Below are 22895 nucleotides of genomic sequence, written 5' to 3'. Positions count from 1 at the left end.
CCTATAGATCATTTCATTGAGACCACACTAAATAGCATATAGGCACACTTGATATTGCACGCCCATCAGAGAATCAGAGATGAGGGGCGGCATCTGGCACACATCAATATATAGCCTAATAAGCAAATTATTCTAAAACACTGAGAAATATTGACATTTCATTAATTACAAATTATATGACCCCCCAGTTCACTGAAATTGAAAAAGCATGACCCTCCCCCGTTTTACTCCAGGTAATCATTCTGAAAATGTAGATTCATCCCTAAATAAAAAGATTCACCAAGTATTGATTTTATTAGGGCTGCAATGTTACCTTTTATTTAGTATGAAGCATTGTATTTCACTATGATAATGATGACAAAAGACAGACCATAGATATCATACAGTATCATCCAATGTTCCATACATTTACCTGAAGTAGACACCCAATGCAGGGCATTAGGTATGAGCCCTCTTGCTCAGTATAGAGACAAAGTAGTTTACTGATTCACTGTATATCCTAATAAATCTGGTATTGGTGGGAATAAATGTACCTATTAAAACTATACACATTGGAAATATACAAGCAAAACCATAAGATATCTTATGATCACTCATTATCCCTATATACTTTGGTGTGATCCATATGCATGAAAACACCCTGTTATGCCATAGTGTGGCAGTATGTTATCCAGTTTTTTGTTGTTTTAAATTGATGGCCATCAAAGGATTCAAATGCTCAAATGTAGAACTTGGCATGGACATTTCTCCCCTAAGACACTCTCAGTCTTTAATGGGTCAGCCAAATTGCCTGACTGTTGTCGGTGTCTTCTGTTACCTTAGAGACAAGAGGAGTCTTGAGGGATCTTGTGCTCACCTAGGACTTGTGAGTCCCTCCCATTGCCATGGTAGCGGTAGAGCTGCTGCTGTGTCTTGTTGCTGTAGGGGAAGAGGAGGCTAGAGATCCAGCGGGGACACGTGACATGCCTCGTAAGAGCTGACGTTACTGAGAGACCCCGTGCACGACAGAACCATAGGAAGTCCACAAGCATCAGGACCAGTACCAAGGACCCATAGAGCAGAACCACAGTCTGGAACAGGGACCTGTAGCTGTATTGGAATCAAAACAGAAAGCTCTCATGAAGAACTAGAGCCAAGCTTTCCAGTGGTTAATGACTATGATGCTTCCATGAAAGTCATTTTTGCAGACAGTGCCCAAAGTTTAGGATAATAATTTTATTTGATCAGTTTCCCACAAAAAAAAAAAAACATCCATAACAACAATGCAAATATAACAACACAGGAAATATCAATATGATCAAAGCTCCAAAGTGTTCCACGGCTGAAATGAGTCACAAACAACACCATCTGTCTCTAATATATTCCTAACAGCTTGTTTAATGAATTATTGAAGTGTCAGCTTTGCTTATATTTCCACAAAAGCAACAAGTATAGGGCGTGAAGTATGTTGTATCAACTAAAAAGCCTACCATACGCTCACTCGATCTAAGAAAAAACACAACATAAATGCTGGATAGAAAGTTCTGCTCTCCTAGGGTAGCCATACTAGCCTGCAGGTTTAGGTGAGTATGGTTACTAACCTGTAAACAGGTTCTTTGGAGTTTGCTCTGGTCTCTGTCTGACTGCTGTTCATGCTATTGTGGTACTGGGAACGTGGGCAGCACTGTTTGAGCCCAAGCCCCTCTCCCAGCCAGCAACAGAAGGACAGGTCAGGGGGGTCAGAGAGGCGGGGACAGTGGAACCCTGTGTGGTGACCACCCCAGTGGTCAGAGTAGGCCTCACACAGCATAGCTCCACAACCTACTTTATTAGGATTTCTGCCAATAAAAAGCAGCTCGTTAGTTGCATATAAGATATGTTAGTTACATGTAAGACAATTGTTAATTACAATTGTTTGTAATAGGTGACTTAATCAATATTACAAATTAAATCAATCACATTTTATTTGTCACATGCTTCGTATACAACAGGTGTAAACTATCAGTGAAATTCTTACTTACAGGTCCTTTTCCAACAAGGCAGAGTTAAAGATAAAGAGGATACAATTAAGATAGAAACAAGGATAAAGTGGAGTCTTACCTGGTTTAAGTCCACAGTATTCCCCTGCCTTTGGTTTGTGCTTTGTGTGGATCATGTATGATGTAGAGCAGGAAACTTACCTGCCATTCCACAGGGAATGCTCACCTAGGGATCTGCCTGTCACATGGCAAAACCTTGCATGTCCTGTTTACCCCCTATCTGGTCCCTTATCATCCCTACATTCTTTATCCAAACCTTCCTCCCAATCCAGTCATCATCCATCACTGGTAGATAATTAGCTGAATAGTCAGGCACTCTGCTATATTTTTTATATCATAATACTCTGCAATATAATAAAAATGAAGGATATTTTTTATTGAACAAAAGAACACATTCTCATATGGACCAAATGTTATCAAAACATATTTCACAAAGTTCATCATAATGTAACAACTTTTCTGAGTGCGCATAAAAATCGCTTTAAGATATAGATGGTTATTTAATCATTGGCTTTTGAGTACATCCCACAAAGCTTTGCAGGTCTCAATCAATCGCGCTAGGCTAAAACAAAGATGATGAATACATAAAAATAAATGGTCAGTTCCTGTCTATTCCTGTTCCTGTTTAATAATACATTTTCAAGTTCATAATTGTGCACGCTCCTCAAACAATAGCATGACATTTTTTTTCACTGTAAGAGGTTAAGGGGTGCTCTCCGATAGACGGAAAGCACTATTTTCATGCCACTTCGATACCATAGTGACTTTTTAGTAGCAGGTTAGGAGAATTAACATAGCAGGTTAGGAGTCTGAGGTTAAGGTTAGGGAAAGGGTGAATTTGCAAAAATCACTTTGTATTGAAGTGGCGTGAAAAGTGTGTCCCCTCATAGAGTAGCAGGAGATCTGTTGACCCTTCCTGTCCGGAAGTAATTTAGCCATTCATTGTAGTCATTGCGATCTGTAGAATTGCTATTTTCTCATGTCATTCTGGGATTACGCATTATATTAATAAAGTCCGATTTAAATCAAATAAGATTAAGGGTACAAGACTGTACATATCAGTGGTGGCTGCTGAGGGGAGGACGGCTCATAATAACGTCTGGAACAGAGCAAATGGAATGGCATCAAACCATGTATTTGATACGGTTGCATTGATTCCGTTCCAGCCATTACCACGAGCCAGTCGTCCCCAATTAACGTGCCACCAACCTCCTGTGGTACATATCTGTGTCTTGGCAGAATCACTTCATAGCCCATAGAGCCAAGCAGGGATAGGCTGCCCGTCGTCACAGTTCTAAGACCAGTCAGAAACGTCCGACTAACCCTACGTCAATGCTGGTGTATCTCAAAACTGAACTTGGATCCGCGTTAAGTAGTAACGTTAATGATATCTTTCGCCACCGTTTTCTTACAATAAATAATTTCAAGATTCTTTCCAGCGAATATCTTGGATACGTTTTTGTATAACTAGCAAATTAGTTTTGAAGTTGAGGGTGCAGTATTTATGAAGTTTGGCAACGAGGACGAAAACTAGCATAGTTCCGCTAGCCAGCTAGTTCAGCCATAGTTCCGCTAGCCAGCTAGTTTAGCCAGGGAAAACTCGGGAAAGGATATAGCTGGGCGCACTAGGCTAATTCAGGAGACTTGTTGTTGTGCCCTGATATCAGGAGCTGGCGGCGAAAAGTTTGATTAAAAGTTTCAGAGACTGAAACGAATACATCAGATAACACATATTTAAGGAAAGAGAATCGATATACAATTCCGAAATCGGCTGTAACTGTCACTAGCTAAACAAAGCTTAAAACGATGTTTGAATGACCCTGAATCCAGAAAATGAATGGTGACTGAAGTCGCTTATGGACACGTCGGTAGACTCCTCCTCCTCACCTCATTGAAATAAAAAAAATGAGGGAGTGGGATGTTTCGGTTCCTCTTTCGTCTCTGACACGCATATTCAATCTATGGCTGACGGCGAAACAGAGAACCATTCGGTAGCTATGGATAACCGTCCACGGGCATCATAACGTCAATTTTTGTGTGTCCCTAAAACAGATATTCGAGATGATTCGACTCTGACTGGTAGGTTGATTTCTTTGACACTGAGCTAGCTAGCTAGTTACTGGTAGCTAGGCTAATGCTAGCTAACTGGTTGTGTAGTCAGATAACTAACGTAACGTTAGCTAGCAAACGTTACAGTGTTTGAGCCGTGGGATTGTGCCCAGCAGCTGTCAGTCAGTCAGAGATGAGTGAAAACTCCAGTGGCAAAAGGTTGCTGAAGCAAGCTTGCTAATGCAGTAATGTAACAGCACCTGCTAGCTAGCTAGCTAGCTAGCTAGCTAGCTAACACGTTCTTAACCTAACGTAACATGCGTAAATGAAACAGACAGTCTAACTAGCTAACTAAGTTGTTATGGTAACAGAGAAATGCCAACCCATAGAAATATAATGAATAGAACGGACTTGGACGCTCTAACCCTGACAAGTTGACTGGTAAACTCATTGGTACACTCGCAGTGACTGCCTGGTATTGCGATGCAATAAGTTCCATGGTAATTTGGAATGTTCTATCAATTGATGCTGGATTGCCATGGTGATGTAGATTGTTCATTCAAATGATGCTAGCTGATGTGGCTCTTGCAATGGAATGTATTTTTTTCTAATGTCAGTTGAGTTGACTCACAGCACAGATTGAAGCGTATGTACACTTCGGGTACACTCAAATTGTTTCAAATCTACCCGTTATGCCATCAGTGACTTGAATGGGGATGCCTTGTCTATTCATTCTATTTGTGTGTCATCCTGTCATTGTAGATCCTAGCTAATTTAGCTAGCTGTCTGTCAGGCATGACTGCATGAATCATATTTAATGCCTGTGTACGAATGGTATCCTATTTGGAACTACCTAGCTCATTTAAAAATACAATGACACTGACTATCCAATGAAAGCTTTGACTAGCTAGCTAGGGCCATTAATTCAAATAAAATAACATTTTATTTGTCACGTGCAGAATACAACAGGTGTAGGACCTTACTGTGAAATGCTTACTTACACACCCTTAACCAACAATGCAGTTTTAAGCAAATATAGTTTAGAAAACATTTACTAAATATACTAAAGTAAAGTTACACAATACAACAACGGGGATACCTGTACCGAGTCAATGTGCAGGGGTACAGGTAATTGTGTTAATTTGTAGATATAGGTAGGGGTAAAGTGAGTATGCATAGATTCTCTCAGTAAAGTTAGCTAGCTAGCATCGAAAAATGTATTTGTCACTGGGTATCACTAGATCTTGATAGCTAGCTAGCTAGCTAGCTATATTGATACTTGTTTGCTTGAAAGATGAAGAATTATTGAGTTGCCATGTTATTGTTGCTTCACACCTCATCCCACACACGGGGAAATGACCATTAACTATTCCGGAGCTTTATTCGACTTCACTGATTGCTGCTGTTTTCATTTACAGGTTCAACAAACAAAGATACATTTCCACAAACAGGGATATGTCTTTATCACGTCGGTTTCCATCATCTCTGTATTGATGAAGGGGAATCAGCAGTCAGTGGCCTCATCTTCTTCTTACAAGCTCATGCATGGGAAATAATCAAATCTAGTCTTTGGAGTCTGATATCCTCATGTAGTGATTTATGCATTGCAAAAGATGTGGAGCTTGCAACAGTGACTTTTCCTAGCAAAGATTGCAAGCTCATTTATATTAAAGGCATAATACTTTACTTAGCTAATATCACTAGAGCCTGTCATCTCCATGTTAGGAGAGGTTTAGTCATCATGCACAGATGGCCCAACAAATCATTTTTGAATTGGGAACCATTTAGTTGTTTTGCAGCCAGTGTAAGTGTTGGGTTTTATCATCACAAATCCCCATGGCAAGGCTGTCACTGACAGCCTGTTAGTTGATAGGATTATGATCATACAGGATTTGCTGTTGGAAGGAGGAACACCTGTCTTTCTTTAGCTAGCAAGCGTCCTGAAATCCAGGCCACTGGGTTGTTTTGCTTCTTGGTATACATTCTTTATCTAGATCTGTCTGTGACACTCCTCTCCTACACACTTGCATACAGCCTTTTACTGAGTACTAAAAGTGGGATTACATAGTTGTTTTGGCCACGCTTCCTTAAACTGAGATTATTACCCTCCTGCTTCAGAAAAGGACCCTAGGACATAATTTAAATGTGACTAAGGAAACGTATCTTTTTTTTTGCCATTGTTGATATGCTTAGGCTTTGTCAAAGAGAGCATCGTAGTGACATTTGTCTCATCCTGGAGTGCTTTGAGCCAAGCGGAAAAGACTATCTAAAGAGCTGGAGGTACCTGTAGCCAAGTCCTTCATTCACCCCTGTCTCTCCGCACCACTGAAGCCATGTGTTTACTGTTATGGCTATGCCCTGGCAGCCAACCAGAGCGAAATGGGACTCTGCCAGTGCTAAAGAATTAGACACAGCCCTGGGAGTTGGACTGGACCAAAGGATTGCACACACATATATACACACACACACACACACACACACAGACACCATGCTGCGGAGACAGTAGGCTCCCTGTTTGAGCCCTCGCTGTTTAGTGCTTGTTTTTGTGTGTTTTTTTTCCCTCCGCAATTCTCAAAGGTTTGGATGGTTGGGAGCACAAGGGCCACTTTGAAGGAGCCCGGCTGTGGTTTGCCTGGAGCTGACAGACTGCTTGCCAGCTACTGCTGATTTAAGTACCCTGTGTCCCTCACCACACCTACACCCCTACATCCACCTTCTCTGCCAACTGTTCCACCCCTGACTGTTCTGGTTAATGGAGGTCTAAGGGAGTGCAGGCAAGGGTGGGGAACTGTTGCTGACACTGGTCCTGCCGGTCACTTTCAGGCACTTTTTGCACTCCAAGGACTGCTCTCCACTCTGTCCTAACTAAGGACCATTCCCGCTTATCTTGGAAGTAAAGAACTACAAGTCAAGGTAGTTATTTTTTTTTCAAAAGGCTTTTCTACAGGCTGAAGGATGAAGCTGAAGAAGCAGGTGACTGTGTGTGGAGGAGCCATATTCTGTGTGGCCGTATTCTCCTTATACCTGATGTTGGACAGAGTCCAACACGACCCTGCAAGGCGACAGAACGGCGGCGGGAACTTCCCAAGGGTAAGACATCTATAGACATGGCACCACTAGTTAGCTTGTTAGTCTCAACCCTTGTCTGCAATCAAACACCATGTTGTTGTGATACATCTGTGTGCTGTTACAAGCCAGAGGCAGTACCTTTTTCAAGTTTAATGAACACTTTTCCTTTGATTTTGGGTGACATCAAAGCTGTAATTATCAAATGTAGAATACTCTAGGGCCTAATTGGTGAGATGCACACATGTTTAAATAATTCATATCTCATTCATCCATTTATTTTGTACTGTATTCTGAGAGGCATTGAGCTATTTTCATAAACACACCATGTGTAGAGATGCCCAGCCACCACAGCTGTACTGCTTGGCAGCAGCACATATTTGTGACCTGCAGACCCGCTCCAGCAACAGTGTAAATAATGAAGCCTGGATTTGATTGTTTCTGACAGGACAGTCATGTTGGCCTAAACTTGTTTTGTGGCATTTGGCTCAAATAGGACCCATAAATTGTTTGCCTTTATTTATTCATTTACATATTTGCTACAGCTTGAGTGAACAAGGACTTGGATTTTCACAACAGTGTTTCGTTTGGGGAGGGGACAGTGAAGTAGTGTATCCATCCAAATAGACTTGCTTGCCATGTTTAGCTCCTCCTGTGACGTTCATCCCCATTTCCCCCCCGTGGCCTTTTTCCTCCTGCATTCTAGAGCCAGATCTCTGTTCTCCAGAACCGCATAGAACAGCTGGAGCAGCTACTGGAGGAGAACCACCAGATCATCAGCCACATCAAGGACTCTGTCCTGGAGCTGACCGACACCGGCGCTGTGTCCCCCAGCGGAATGCTGCCTTTCCGCAGTGCCAACGGCTCCTGGGTCCTGCCCTTCGACGGACGCCCCACTTTCCTCTCTGTCAAGCCCCAGGACTGCCAGTTTGCTCAGGGCCGCCGCGGACAGACCGACCTGCAGGTGAGCTCCTCTCCAGGCACTTTCTGGTTGTTGTTCTGTTGGCCATCAGTAGGCCATATGTGTATGTAATTGTTAACACACTGTCTCTTGTCTACGTGACACCTTAAGGTGAGAGATTACCGATTTCATGTGATTTGCCTCTTCTCTCCACCCTCACCACTTTGCCAACTTCGGTCTGTTGTTATCCAGATGCTGGACGTGTACTCCCTGCTGAAGTTTGACAATGTGGACGGGGGTGTGTGGAAGCAGGGCTTTGAGATCACCTATGAGCCTGGGGAGTGGGACAGTGAGCCTCTGCAGGTGTTTGTGGTCCCTCACTCCCACAACGACCCAGGTGAGGCATACCTCAAAAGCAAGTTTCTTCAGAGCACACCTTAGCAAAACGTTATGAGACGGAAAATGAAAATTAGGGTTTCTTATTGGACGAGGTCAGGTAGTAGATCTACCTTGCTGTTTCAAAACTGCAAAGTGTGATGAAGGGAGGCCTAGCGAAAAGGAATACCTTTTATTTTTTGGGTCTTACCACAATTTAATAAATTTTTCATGTTTTGCTATTACCTGCTGATGACAGGATTGACAAATGGAGTGACACAATTACATTAGAATGCCAACGTCTAGGCTATTTTTATATTAAAATGGCTGTTACTTGGCACAAGATTTGATTTTAGCCAGAGATTGACAGTTCCATTAGATTTATTTACAGCCAGTGTGAGGCCCGCTAGCTAACTTGACAGTTATTGACTTGTTGACCGTGGTAGATCCTGCAGGTTGTCACTCAAGAACAGGAATAGCCATTCATTATGCTTCCATTTGAATTAGAATAGACTTTACTCATTACTAAGGTGTCACTGAGTAAATGTTCACAGCTAGTCTTGGGTCTGCGGAGAGCTATGAGAGACCACTGGGACTGTTGTCAGTGAATCATGCTAAAGCAGTTTTCTTTTGTTCTGGGATGTCCTCCAAAAGCCAGGCCAGAGCTTTTAATGTTTAACAAGACTGCAGGTAAAGTGAAGTAGGTCAAACGGCAGGACTGGCACAGAGTCATAACAAGACCTGCAGACAACGCAATGGTAAAAGGCCCCTTTCACTATGTAGAACGTCCATATGTGAGGCTCTTAAGAGGACTAAAGGCAGTAGTGGAAAAAACACAGTTTTTGGCATTGGACCAATAGGTTTAGTGTGTGTGTGAGTGAATCAGTCTGACATGAGTCTGGTTCCATCTCCACTCTGTAAGGCACAGTAGCTTGGTCAATCCTGGGATAAGGAGTGAAACTCTTGTTGAATATTTTTGTGATCATTACAATTTGGCTAATCACATGACTACAAGGTGTGTCTTCAAATTGCAAGTCTGTTGTGGCAATGAATGCAAAGTGTTCCTCAAGTGTGTGACGCTTAATATGCATGCTATTAAAGAAAGCGGTTTTAAATTATTACATTGTTTTTATTTTTAAACCCACTTTATATTGTAATAATCAATGCATAATGTAGTAATTATTTAATACGCAAAAACTTTAAGTTATGCGTTCAGCATTTACTACATTATTGGCAATTTATTACATTATCAGCATTTATTACATTTTAAATGCCAAAGTTGTTAAATTATTAGCAGTTATTACATTATCAGTTGCTACATGCATCTCATCCTTTGACAATGCATTCAAGGTGGCTCATTGTAAGGCACAGTTTCTGTTCTGTTTAAATAATAAAACGGGTGTTATTTTTAATACCGCACAGCTGTTTTGTATGGTACTGTACTGCTGACCTGCTCTTACCCCTCATCTTGTCATGGCGCAATCCAGAATACACTATAGGAAATGGTACAGTACAATACAGGGTCACATTTTGTAGACCCATAAATGCTTTGAAACAGCGAGGTAGCCAAAGCCTACCACAGGAACTTTTCCAATAAGGAACTCCCATTTTTGTTTTCAGTTTAAGCGTTTTGCTTCAGTACTGCCAGTGCTACTGAACAGGACGCTGTTCCTCCTGATCTGTATTGTTGTGCTCATCACCTCTGTGCTGCTGTCTCCCATCCCGGCAGGCTGGATAAAGACATTTGATAAGTACTACACAGACCAGACGCAGCACATCTTCAACAACATGCTGGTGAAGTTGACTGAGGACCCACGCAGGAAGTTCATCTGGTCCGAGATCTCCTATTTCGCAAAGTGGTGGGAGAGCGCTGACATGCACAAGCAGGAAGCCATGCGCAAGTAAGTGTCTCACAGGCAGTACTAGCTCTCAGGAATCTTACTACTGCCCAAATGGATTCTTCCTTATTGTATTTGAGCCGTCTTTTGAGGATTGCCCACATGGGGGAAGAGTCAATAGTGCCGGTCTTGGTAGATTTGATTTCAGTTGTTTTCTGTAATTAGGTAGACATTCACAGCTGGACGAGTTCCTAACTAGCAAAACAGTATATTTTCAGTATCACTTATCACAGGCTGTAAACAACCTGCCAGGCCACATTAGCAGGGTGATCTACAGTAATTAAATAATGTGCTCCACATCTGCCTTGTCATAGAGACTAGATACTCCTGACATAGCCTGCTTTCTGGTTAATGCAGTGGCTCGGAGTAAGAGTTTGCTTTTTCTCACCTCCCTACTGTGTGGATGTCTCAGGCTAATCCTAGGAGGTCAGCTGGAGATGGTGACTGGAGGCTGGGTGATGAGTGATGAGGCCAACGTTCACTACTTCGCCATGATCGACCAGCTCATAGAAGGCCATCAGTGGCTGGAGAAGAACGTGGGTAAGTGACACGTCTGCCCTCTCCGAGACACTTTTTCTTATTCATGCAAGGGGCTTTGCACCCTAAGGTTTGGAGCAGAAGCATTTGAAAGTTAAACTGATTCAAACTCTGAGCGGATAACTTTGCAACGACACCTTTTTTGCATATTGTGTGAAATCCTGTATGACTTCGGACATAGTTCTGTCTTCTGTTCCTGTATGAGTTCCATTAAGATGACATAGAAACTGTGCACCATGCTCTGTTGTATTTTCCATGATGTTAACCCTCCTGTGCTGTGCCCTACCGTAGGTGTGACCCCCCGGTCAGGCTGGGCTGTGGACCCCTTTGGCCACAGTGCCACCATGCCCTACCTGCTGAAGAGGGCCAACCTGACCAGCATGCTCATCCAGAGGGTCCACTACTCCATAAAGAAGCACTTCGCCTCCAGCCGCAGCCTGGAGTTCATGTGGAGGCAGGCCTGGGGTCAGTGGCTGGCTGGTCTGCTGCCAGGAAAACCATCTCATCTATTTACACCATAATGTGCTTTTCTCTCTGGAATACACTGCCACTCTGGACTGTCTTTCAAAGTCAAATTGAGTTTGTGGGAAATGTGGCAATGGCCAATTTATAGTTTGAACTAAGAACAGTAACTGTGTTCCTTGCTTGTATTTGCATGGAACTTTTTATATTCACAGACCCCAAATAAGTCAACTATTTTCTTCCTTTTGTTTGTATTGCCAGACCAAAAGTCGGGCACGGACATCTTCTGCCACATGATGCCCTTCTACAGTTATGACGTGCCACACACCTGCGGGCCGGACCCCAAGATCTGCTGCCAGTTTGACTTTAAGAGGCTGCCAGGCGGCCGGGTCAACTGTCCTTGGAAGGTCCCTCCGCGGGCCGTGGTGGAGGCCAACGTGGCAGAGAGGTGAGCCAAGCAGAGAGAGCCTCCCCGGGGCTTTGTACACCACACTGCTGGGGGGGGAATGTGGGTCAAGGAGCATTTCCAGGGGCTGTGTGGGGGGATTGGGGGTGAGAACAGGGAGTGTGGGTGCAGAAATACAGGAAAGATGCAACTGGCTTTGAAGACCGTCACTGCAACTTGCTTGTCAATCACTAGTTTTGTGTAGAAAAAAGAAATGCTTCATAGAACTCTACAAAGCACACATTCCAGAGAGAGGCTAATAGAAAATAGTTCTCTAACTGAAAGCTATTGATTGCCTTTTTCCATTAAAGGTCTTTTTTTTAATATCTTCCATTTTCTAAGGTCATGTACAGTCATCTATTGTCCTGTAACACTGGCATTGCACTGGGATGCACTCACACATCTAAGAGATGTGATTGAATATGTAATGCATTTCAAAAGAAGACATTTCTGCACACTGCTTGCAAGCTTTCTTCTTTTCATTCAAATGTATGCTTTGACGAAGGTCACTAAACAGAAACGTTGCTATTGCCAATAATGTCAATATTCTAAAGCAGATATTCCCAAACCGTTGGGGGTACGCCAAATAAAAATGTGATTCCCATTTAAAAAATAATAATAATAGAAATAACTTTTCTTTTTTTTCACATTTTCAAACAGTCCATTTATATTTTCCAACGGGGCTATACATTTCGCTGAGGTTTTTTTCTCGCCTGAGTAGCCTCATTTTACTGCCAAAAATAAAATTAAACCTACTGTTCAGCGAAATAACAACACAATGTCAAATACACATTAGCCTAGTCAAATAATTAACATCCAATCACATTAACCGTTACTCTATCGCGGGAATTCCACTTAACGGTCCGTATGTATCCAAGCGTAGCTGCTGCTCATTCTATTTGCTCGAAAATTGATAAATGTTTTTAAAAAGTAAGGCCCGCATCCATAGAGACACATACCAGCTCTACTGGTAGTACTGATACTACCAGCAGTACTACACCTGCACCTGTCGACGACACAAGTTGTTCTGCTTCCACGAGCACATCCAATGCTAGCTTCAGTAATTCTACATTTATTGTTAACCCAGCTAACATGGACACTGACCGTTGTGAATCTGATGCAGCTGAAGAGCTACTGCCTCTTTACCCGGGAAAGCACCAAACAACAGACAGGAACGTTGGACCATCGAAGAAGTGCAAATATGATGAGAACTACATTGAGTTGGGGTTCACTTATATTGGGAGTAGTGCCTTTCCTCAGCCACTGTGCAATATGTGCAAAAAGTACTATCTCACAACTCGATGAAACTTTCCCTCGTGCAGACATTTAGAAACACAACATGCCAATTTGAAAAATAAGCCACTGGAGTTTTTTGAGCGAGAATTAAGATGACTTTCGAGTCGTAAGACATGTATAAAAGCAACAGATACCATTAATAAGAAGGGGCTAGAAGCGTCTTATATGGTGAGCTACCGAGTGGCTAGGACAGGCAAGCCCTATACTATTGTGGAGGACTTCATTCTTCCTGCTGCCGCGGATATGGCTGGGACAATGCTGGGGGAAAAGGCCATAAAAACTATACAGACAATGTTATCATCAAACAACACTTTCACGACACATCAGTGACCTGGCAGGGGATGATCTGAAACAATTACTGCTTCGCACACAAGCCAGTGAATTCTATGCGTTACAGTTGGATGAGCCAACAGACGTGGCAGGCCTGGCACAGCTCCAGGTATATGTCCGTTACGTTAATGGGGGGTCAATTAAGGAAGACATCCTCTTCTGGAAACCAGGACAACAGGAGAGGATATTTTTTAAGTACTGGACAGCTTTGTGACATCAAATGGACTTTGGTGGTCAAGATGTGTTGGTATCTGTACTGATGGCACAAAAGCCATGACAGGGAGACATAGTGGAGTGGTAACGTGCGCGCAAGCAGTTGCTCTCGATGCCACTTGGGTTCACTGCAGCATCCACTGAGAGACTCTTGCTGCCAAGGGAATGCCTGACAGCTTGAAAGACCTTTTACAATGAAAAGGGTTAACTTTGTTAAAGCAAGGCCCCTGAACTCTTGTGTATTTTCTGCATTATGCAGTGACCATGTAACCCTTTTACAACATACAGAAGAGCGCTGGTTATCAAGTGGCAAAGTACTGACACGTTTTTTTGAATTGAGAGGCGAGCTTAGTGTGTTATTTACTGACCGTAATTGTCACTTGTCTGACTGCTTGCATGATGAGATTCTCGCACGACTGGCCTATCTGGGTGATGTTTTTTCTCAAATTAATAATTTGATTCTAGGATTACAGGGACTCAATGCAACTATATTGAATGTGCGGGACAAAATTGAGGCTATGATTTAAGAAGTTGGAGCTCTACTCTGTCTGCATTAACAAGGACAACACACAGGTCTTTCCATCATTGTATGATTTCTTTGTGTGCAAATGAACTCAAGCTTATGGACAATGTCAAATGTGATATAGCGAAGCACCTGAGTGAGCTGGTTGCACAATTACGCAGGTACTTTCCTGAAATGGATGACACAAACAACTGGATTCGTTATCTCTTTCATTCCCTGCCTCCAGTCTACTTACCGATATCTGAACAAGAGAGCCTCATCGAAATTGCAACAAGCGGTTCTGTGTGAATTTTATTTAATCAGAAACCACTACCAGATTTCTGGATAGGGTTGCGCTCAAGAGTTTCTTGCCTTGGCAAATCGCACTGTTAAGACACTGATGCCCTTTGCAACCACGTACCTATGTGAGAGTGGCTTCTCGGCCCTCACTAGCATGAAAACTAAATACAGGCACAGACTGTGTAGAAAATGATTTAAGACTGAGCCTCTCTCCAATACAACCCAACATTGCAGAGTTATGTGCATCCTTTCAAGCACACCCTTCTCATTAACCTGTGGTGAGTTATTCACAATTTTTGATGAACAAATAAGGTTTTATATGTAAGATGGCTAAATAAAGAGCAAAATGATTATACACTGCTCAAAAAAATAAAGGGAACACTTAAACAACACAATGTAACTCCAAGTCAATCACACTTCTGTGAAATCAAACTGTCCACTTAGGAAGCAACACTGATTGACAATAAACTGCACATGCTGTTGTGCAAATGGAATAGACAAAAGGTGGAAATTATAGGCAATTAGCAAGACACCCCCAATAAAGGAGTGATTCTGCAGGTGGTGACCACAGACCACTTCTCAGTTCCTATGCTTCCTGGCTGATGTTTTGGTCACTTTTGAATGCTGGCGGTGCTCTCACTCTAGTGGTAACATGAGACGGAGTCTACAACCCACACAAGTGGCTCAGGTAGTGCAGCTCATCCAGGATGGCACATCAATGCGAGCTGTGGCAAGAAGGTTTGCTGTGTCTGTCAGCGTAGTGTCCAGAGCATGGAGGCGCTACCAGGAGACAGGCCAGTACATCAGGAGACGTGGAGGAGGCCGTAGGAGGGCAACAACCCAGCAGCAGGACCGCTACCTCCGCCTTTGTGCAAAGAGTAGCACTGCCAGAGCCCTGCAAAATGACCTCCAGCAGGCCACAAATGTGCATGTGTCAGCATATGGTCTCACAAGGGCTCTGAGGATCTCATCTCGGTACCTAATGGCAGTCAGGCTACCACTGGCGAGCACATGGAGGACTGTACGGCCCCACAAAGAAATGCCACCCCACACCATGACTGACCCACCGCCAAACCGGTCATGTTGGAGGATGTTGCAGGCAGCGGAACGTTCTCCACGGCGTCTCCAGACTCTGTCAGGTCTGTCACATGTGCTCATGTGCTCAGTGTGAACCTGCTTTCATCTGTGAAGAGCACAGGGCGCCAGTGGCGAATTTGCCAATATTGGTGTTCTCTGGCAAATGCCAAACGTCCTGCACGGTGTTGGGCTGTAAGCACAACCCCCACCTGTGGACATCGGGCCCTCATACCACCCTCATGGAGTCTGTTTCTGACCGTTTGAGCAGACACATGCACATTTGTGGCCTGCTGGAGGTCATTTTGCAGGGCTCTGGCAGTGCTACTCTTTGCACAAAGGCGGAGGTAGCGGTCCTGCTGCTGGGTTGTTGCCCTCCTACGGCCTCCTCCACGTCTCCTGATGTACTGGCCTGTCTCCTGGTAGCGCCTCCATGCTCTGGACACTACGCTGACAGACACAGCAAACCTTCTTGCCACAGCTCGCATTGATGTGCCATCCTGGATGAGCTGCACTACCTGAGCCACTTGTGTGGGTTGTAGACTCCGTCTCATGTTACCACTAGAGTGAGAGCACCGCCAGCATTCAAAAGTGACCAAAACATCAGCCAGGAAGCATAGGAACTGAGAAGTGGTCTGTGGTCACCACCTGCAGAATCACTCCTTTATTGGGGGTGTCTTGCTAATTGCCTATAATTTCCACCTTTTGTCTATTCCATTTGCACAACAGCATGTGCAGTTTATTGTCAATCAGTGTTGCTTCCTAAGTGGACAGTTTGATTTCACAGAAGTGTGATTGACTTGGAGTTACATTGTGTTGTTTAAGTGTTCCCTTTATTTTTTTGAGCAGTGTATAATATAATCTATTATATAATTATTTGTGCCCTGGTCCTATAAGAGTTCTTTGTCACTTCCCACGAGCCGGGTTGAGACAACACACTCATTCTTATGTTTAATAAACATATCGTATAGTGTGTGTGTGTGGCAGGCTTGCAATGATGGCAAAAAACAACATTTGAGAGTGCGCTGACCCTGGTGCTAGAGGGGGTATGCAGCTGGAGGTTGAATGTTTTAAGGGGTACGGGACTATAAAAAGTTTGGGAACCACTGTTCTAAAGCAAGCACTGTTCAGGAATGTATTATTTTGAATCCTGTAATACTGGCACCCACAAGCCACAATTGTGATGTTAATCAGTGTGTAACCTCTCTCCCCATCCTAGGGCCCACCTGCTCTTGGACCAGTACCGAAAGAAGTCCAAGCTTTTCCGCAGTAAGGTGGTTCTGGTTCCACTGGGAGATGACTTCCGCTACGACAAGGCCCTGGAGTGGGACCAGCAGTATCTCAACTACCAGAGACTCTTTGACTACATGAACTCTCACCCCGAGATGCACGTGCAGGTCAGAGACCAAGCCCACAATTCTCTGGCTCTTCTGGGGAGAGGTCTGTTAGTTATTGAACATTAGTTTTGGATGGATGTTTAGAGTGAATCTAAAATGTCCTATCTCACCTGTGTTCCTATATGTCTCCAGGCCCAGTTTGGGACCCTGACCGACTACTTCACTGCGGTTTACAAGGCCAACAATGTGCCCCAGGGTGCCAGACCCCCAGACTACCCGGTGCTGAGCGGGGACTTCTTTGCGTATGCAGACCGCGAGGACCACTACTGGAGCGGCTACTACACCTCCCGGCCCTTTTACAAGAGCATGGACCGCGTGCTGGAGTCCCATCTCCGGTAAGGTCAGATGGAATCAGACAGACATGGCTTCAATACACCTGTGAAACAGCAGGTTGGCATCTGAGCCTTACTCTCAGTCGTTAATTCAACAATGTTAGCCACGTGTGTAGGTTTCAAAAGCTAAATAATTGGAAGATGGAAACCTGTCCTGCACACTGTCAAAGTTTGGGAAAAATCCAAGTCTTTGTTAAAGTATTCCTGTGTGGTGTTCCCAAGGGGGGCAGAGATCCTGTTCAGTCTCGCCGTGGCACACGCTCGCCACACAGGCATGGAGGGCCGCTACCCCACTTCAGACTACACCCTGCTGACGGAAGCAAGGCGTAACGTCGCTCTCTTCCAGCATCACGATGCCATCACAGGCACCGCCAAGGAGAACGTGGTCATTGACTACGGCAACAGGTCAGTGGCTAAGAGACGCAGAATAGAGATGTGCCTGGTTTGGGGACACTGGTTTGATAAAAGACACTCATGTCTCCAACTTCAAGAATATTAGGATAATGTGTCCTTTGTCCTTTGTCTCTCCTGTAGGTTACTGCACTCCCTGCAGGGCCTGAAGAGAGTGATCATTAACGCAGCCCACTTCCTAGTGATGAAGAACAAGGATGTGTATCGTTTCTACCAGACAGAACCCTTCCTAGAGACGGTGAGGGAGAAGGACTGGGAGCGTCAACCTGTTCATGACATGGAGCTCTCTAACAATGCCTTATATAAGACTTATATAAGCTATTGTAACACTATCTTCTCTTTTCTGTCACTTTCCAATGGGATTCTGTGGTAGACAGGAGTTGTGATCTACTACTCAGTGCTTCTCTATTGTAAGCAATCAGTGCAACTGACGATCACATACTCGTATCCTTATCCTATAGGATGACCGACGTGCCACCCAAGACTCCCTGCCCCAGCGCACACTTATCGAACTGGACCAGTCAGGACCCAGGTAACCCCCCCCTCCACTCTGCACCAGTACAGGCTCTCATGGGTCCGGTGTTTGTGACTGATATCCCCCTGTCTCTCCGTCAGGTACCTGGTGCTATTCAACCCGGTGGAGCAGGATAGGCTGTGTGTGGTTACAGTGTTGGTGAACTCTGCCAGGGTCAGGGTGCTCACAGAGGACGGACAGACCCTCCCTGTGCAGCTCAGTGCCCAGTGGAGCTCTGCTAGCCAGATGAGTGCAGAGGTCTTCCAGGTGTGTGTGGTTGCTGGTTTAATTTGTGGTGCTCTCAGTGGCTACTTAATGGGCATTGCTTGGTACTTCATTTGACAGATGCATTGATTATATTAGGTGTAACATGAGTGCCTCGGTCTGTCTGCCGTGTGTGTGTTTAACTGTGTTCTCTCCTGTCTACAGGCCTCCTTCATGGTGCGTCTGCCTGCCCTGGGCCTGGCTGTGTTCCACCTGTATGACTCTGCCGACACCCCCATGACGCTGCGCTCTGAGACCCTGCTGAGGCTGTCTGGTCGGGGGCAGACTGCCCACGCTGTGGATCCCCTCCCCCTCCGCTCCCAGACGGCAGACCCACAACCCTTCTACATCTCCACCCAGGCCCTCACACTGGGCTTCTCAGGAACCACCGGCCTGCTGGAGGTGCGTGGAGGGGTCGAGGGCTGGCTGCAGCCAAGATGGTAGCCTATGTAATGCAGTACTTTTGGCCAAAGTCCTGGACTGTCATTTGGGGATGCAGCCACTGATAGGCTCTAACAGATTTGGAATTCAGCCTAAAAGTTGACTAAAATGATAAAATTTGTCCAAGGCCCTTTTCTCATTTGATGAATTCCAAATAGGCAGCACAGACTCATTTGGTTGAAGTGTAATGTATAATATGGTCTCTCGTTCTGTCTCTCGAGCAGAGTATCCGTCGTAAAGACGACCCTCAGGAGTTGAAGGTTCAGATCCAGTTTGTGACATATGGTACTCGGTCCTCCAAGGATAAGAGCGGGGCTTACCTCTTCCTGCCTGACGGAAAGGCTAAGGTGAGCTAGCTTTAAAACCCTCCTACCTCTACTAGAGATACAGTAAGTTACATGTAGACCATTTTAGGATCAGTAACCTGCCTCAATTAGAGAAACACACTGTCTCCATCTTTCAGCCCTACAGTCAGAAGGAGCCTCCGGTGGTGCGTGTGGTGGAGGGACCTCTTTTCTCTGAGGTAGTGGCTCTCTATCAGCACTTCCAACAGACCATCCGCATACACAATGTGCCAGGTGTGGACGGTCTGTCTCTGGATGTCACCACCATGGTGGACATCAGAGAACAGTCTAACAAGGAGCTGGCCATGCGACTGGTCACTGACATCCAGAGTGACGACACCTTCTACACAGACCTCAACGGATTCCAGGTCAGACCACAACACACACTTTACACTATAGAATGTCTGATCTTTGGCTTCAACATGTACCTCGATACTGTAATGTTTCCACAGATGCAGCCCCGGCGCCGCCTCCTGAAGCTCCCCCTGCAGGCCAACTTCTACCCAATGACCAGCCAGGCCTACATCCAGGACAGCCAGCACCGCCTCACCCTGCACTCTGCCCAGGCCCTGGGTGTCACCAGCCTAGAGAGCGGTAGGGAAGGACCGCTCCTATGTTGTTTTTTCTTAAAGGGGAAATCTGCAGTTGCTACGTACATTTTTGGATTTATGAAGTAATGATATGTACCCATTGACTCTTTAAGAATATAACTTATAAATGCCCCATGAGCTTAGTTGAACTGTCGAACCCAAAATATAAGCTTGTCTTAAGCCAATGTTTGTAAACAAAGTAAATATAAACAAACACTATATAGCCTCAAAACATGATTACAACTATAATTTTGATATCATGGTTTGTGCCAGTCCTTGCATCTTTAGCTCTGTCTATGAATTTGGTTATATTACTCCAGCCCCATACCTCAGCTTGTTTTACCAAAACAGAGGCAGGGAAAATGCCATTGACCATCCATAGGCAACCCAATTTGAAGAAGACAATGCTTTCTTTGATCATTGTCTGAACGCTCCCAACCCATAGGAATCCCCACCCAGTTAGAATGGTGGAAGTCCTCAATGGGAATGTCAATCATAAATCGCATTCTATCCAGATTCTATGATAGAGCTCTCTGCTTTTCCCTACTTCAGGCCAGTTGGAGGTGATTCTGGACCGGCGGCTGATGCAAGATGATAACCGCGGCCTGGGCCAGGGACTGAAGGACAACAAGAAGACAGCCAACCGCTTCCGCCTCCTACTGGAGAGTAGGTCCACTGGCAACAAGGTCAGTCAGTCTAGAGTACTCAGATGGAAGTTACTGGAACTTCCTGGATCTTGTTTATAGGTGTCATATCCAAGCAAATGAAGCCAATCTAGTCTGAGTGGAAACAGTGGGTAAGCCAGAAATTCTGTTTATCAGCAGTTGTTGAAAATGTCTCATCTCTCATTCTGCGATTGTTAACCCCTGTCCCTCCATTCTTTTGTCACCCCCTTCCATTTATTTTTGTAATCTTTGTCTGTCTGCTCTTCCATTGCACTCCAGCATGCTGGCTTCTTTGCCAAACTCTTCTCCATGTTTCACTCGCTCATCACAATCACTCTGAGAGGCGGTGCTCAAGAGGTAACGTTGCCACGGCAACAGTGAGGTTGCTAGCTACCCAGCCGTAGCTGGCAGGCTGTCTGTCTGTGTAATCTGTGCTATAGCTGTAGTTCTTAACTTTAGTTTAACCTGTGTTTTAGCTGCCCTCTACCCTGTAGCTCAAAGGTCTGCCATAGCAGCATCCTGTAATTGGATATGCGCTTAAAATTAAAATAATTGTTTTCAGCTGTTCAGCTCTGCAGCTTCCCTGCTGTGTTGAGTGCTGAAGCTAAGCAGGGTGGGATGGGGTTAGTTGTCAGATATGACCCGTGTTGTCTGTTGTGACGTGTTTCTCTGCCTCTCAGGTGGTGGACAGTGGACCAACCAGCTTCCCCTCCCTGCTCAGTCACTTGACCTCGGCCATCCTCAACCACGAGGTGATTGCGCTGCCAGTGCTGCCCAAGAAGCGTGGCATCCCTCCCCTGCACACCTTCGCCCCCCTCACAGGGGCCCTGCCCTGCGACTTCCACGTGATCAACCTGCGCAGCATCCAGCACCAGGTAACTAGAAGTGAAGTCATTCTCTTGTTTGTGGAGCGTCAATATACTGGAAGATATAATACATGTAGGGTTCTGTGTGTTTACCATTGATGCTGATATGTTTCTGCTTTGCTGTTTTTGTGACGTGTAGCAGGACACCCACTCCCCGTCTCCCTACACGGCCCTCATCCTGCATAGGAAGGGTCTGGACTGTGGTCTGGAGACCCCCAACCCCGGCTTCAACTGTACCACTACCGAGGGACAGGTCAGTGGTCCTCAACCACACACACACACACACACACACGGCTCACCACAGACACAACTGGATAGTACTGTAGGTTACACACATGGCTCACCACAGACACAACTGGATAGTACTGTAGGTTACACACATGGCTCACCACAGACACAACTGGATAGTTACTGTAGGTTACACACACGCATGCAATTGGAGTCATTATAGTAATCTGGAAAGATTATTCTGTCAAACACACTCTCAACCCCTCTTTCACAAACTGTATTTATCTCTCTCTCTACATCTCTCTCCTTGTGGCTATCCCTCCAGCTGGGTTTGTCGTCTCTGTTCCGTAACCTGGACCTCCAGCTGCTACAGCCCGTGTCGCTGTCCCTGATGTACTCCAGCCCCCCTATGGCTAACGACTCCTCCATCAGCCTGGAGCCCATGGAGATCTCAGCCTTCAGGCTCAAACTGCGCTAGCCGGGCCCAGATACACACCTCCACACCAGTCCAGGACCAGACCAGACCCACCCAGACCAGTTTTGGTCCCACCTGGTCCTGCTCTGTTCAGTTTTATTCTATAGGAAAACTGCCTCCCAGTGTACAGAGGGGTGGCCACGCTGGTGTTTCCTGGTCCAACCTGTGTATACACTACGCACTACACACACACACACACACACACACACACACACACACACACACACACGCACTACACACCACACGCACTACACACTCTCTGAACTGTAAATTCAGCCCGTAAGAGCAGGTAGCATTCATGACTACACTCTATCTGCAGGGGGCAGAAGATGGCTGTCGCAGACACAGACAGACAATCTCAGAACCAGAAACCGACAGACAATCTCAGAACCAGAAACCTTTTGGGGGTTTTGTGCTTGTGATAATACAGGTGCTGTCTTTATCACAGAACAGCTATTGGCGGTCTTCTGCCTTTGCATTGCAGTAGTGATGTCAAGTAACAGAAACATACTTTGTTTTAAGTTTTTAAGATAACTTTATTTGATTATTTTTTCTATCCCATCCTGGACTAACTACTGAATGTAAATATCACAAGGATAAGGACCTGGGAATAACGTGGCGACGAGTGCAATTTCTAAAGCTTTATTTGGTGTGGACAGTTTAAAAAAATCTATATTTAATTCTGATGGAGCCTACCTGCGGCGGACTAGAGAACTGTTCATTCCATTAGGTGCTCATCACTGCTCATTGTTTTCTATTGACTGCATTAACCGACTGAATGCAGCTGTGTACTAGCAGTGTGAATGTGTGCTCTCTCTCTCTCTCTCTCTCTCTCTGTCTCTCTGTCTCTCTGTCTCTCTGTCTCTCTGTCTCTCTGTCTCTCTGTCTCTCTGTCTCTCTGT

The 22895-nt window shown here is 45.0% G+C and overlaps 2 protein-coding genes across 4 annotated transcripts; one reads left to right on the top strand and one right to left on the bottom strand.

Moving 5' to 3' along the window:
* Positions 1–307: 307 nt before the first annotated feature.
* Positions 308–3953, bottom strand: LOC120054036 (protein shisa-like-1a). Its single transcript, XM_039001397.1, has 2 exons — positions 1581–3953; positions 308–1089 (listed from the first exon to the last, which is right to left on the bottom strand). The coding sequence occupies exons 1-2, from the start codon at positions 1787–1789 to the stop codon at positions 819–821; spliced, it is 480 nt and encodes a 159-aa protein (XP_038857325.1). The 5' UTR covers positions 1790–3953; the 3' UTR covers positions 308–818.
* On the top strand, positions 3666–22895 carry LOC120054035 (alpha-mannosidase 2x-like). 3 transcript variants are annotated; one of them, XM_039001396.1, is made up of 23 exons: positions 3666–4097; positions 5486–7157; positions 7840–8097; positions 8287–8431; positions 10139–10310; positions 10720–10847; positions 11136–11309; positions 11568–11754; positions 16686–16863; positions 16996–17198; positions 17418–17600; positions 17730–17844; positions 18068–18138; positions 18222–18387; positions 18550–18786; positions 19050–19172; positions 19289–19537; positions 19622–19763; positions 20312–20445; positions 20704–20781; positions 21105–21299; positions 21430–21543; positions 21844–22895. In XM_039001396.1, the coding sequence occupies exons 2-23, from the start codon at positions 7023–7025 to the stop codon at positions 21994–21996; spliced, it is 3540 nt and encodes a 1179-aa protein (XP_038857324.1). In that variant the 5' UTR covers positions 3666–4097; positions 5486–7022; the 3' UTR covers positions 21997–22895. The 3 variants fall into 3 exon arrangements, with proteins under 3 accessions (XP_038857324.1, XP_038857323.1, XP_038857322.1); XM_039001395.1 differs by lacking the exon at positions 20704–20781 and having other exon boundaries at positions 3668–4097; positions 7003–7157; XM_039001394.1 differs by lacking the exon at positions 20704–20781 and having other exon boundaries at positions 3668–4097.

This window comes from Salvelinus namaycush, chromosome 9 (assembly GCF_016432855.1).
Source record: "Salvelinus namaycush isolate Seneca chromosome 9, SaNama_1.0, whole genome shotgun sequence".
Classification (NCBI taxonomy): Eukaryota; Metazoa; Chordata; class Actinopteri; order Salmoniformes; family Salmonidae; genus Salvelinus; species Salvelinus namaycush.
Note: the sequence above shows the minus strand (reverse complement) of the source record. Positions and strands in the feature narration are given on the sequence as shown.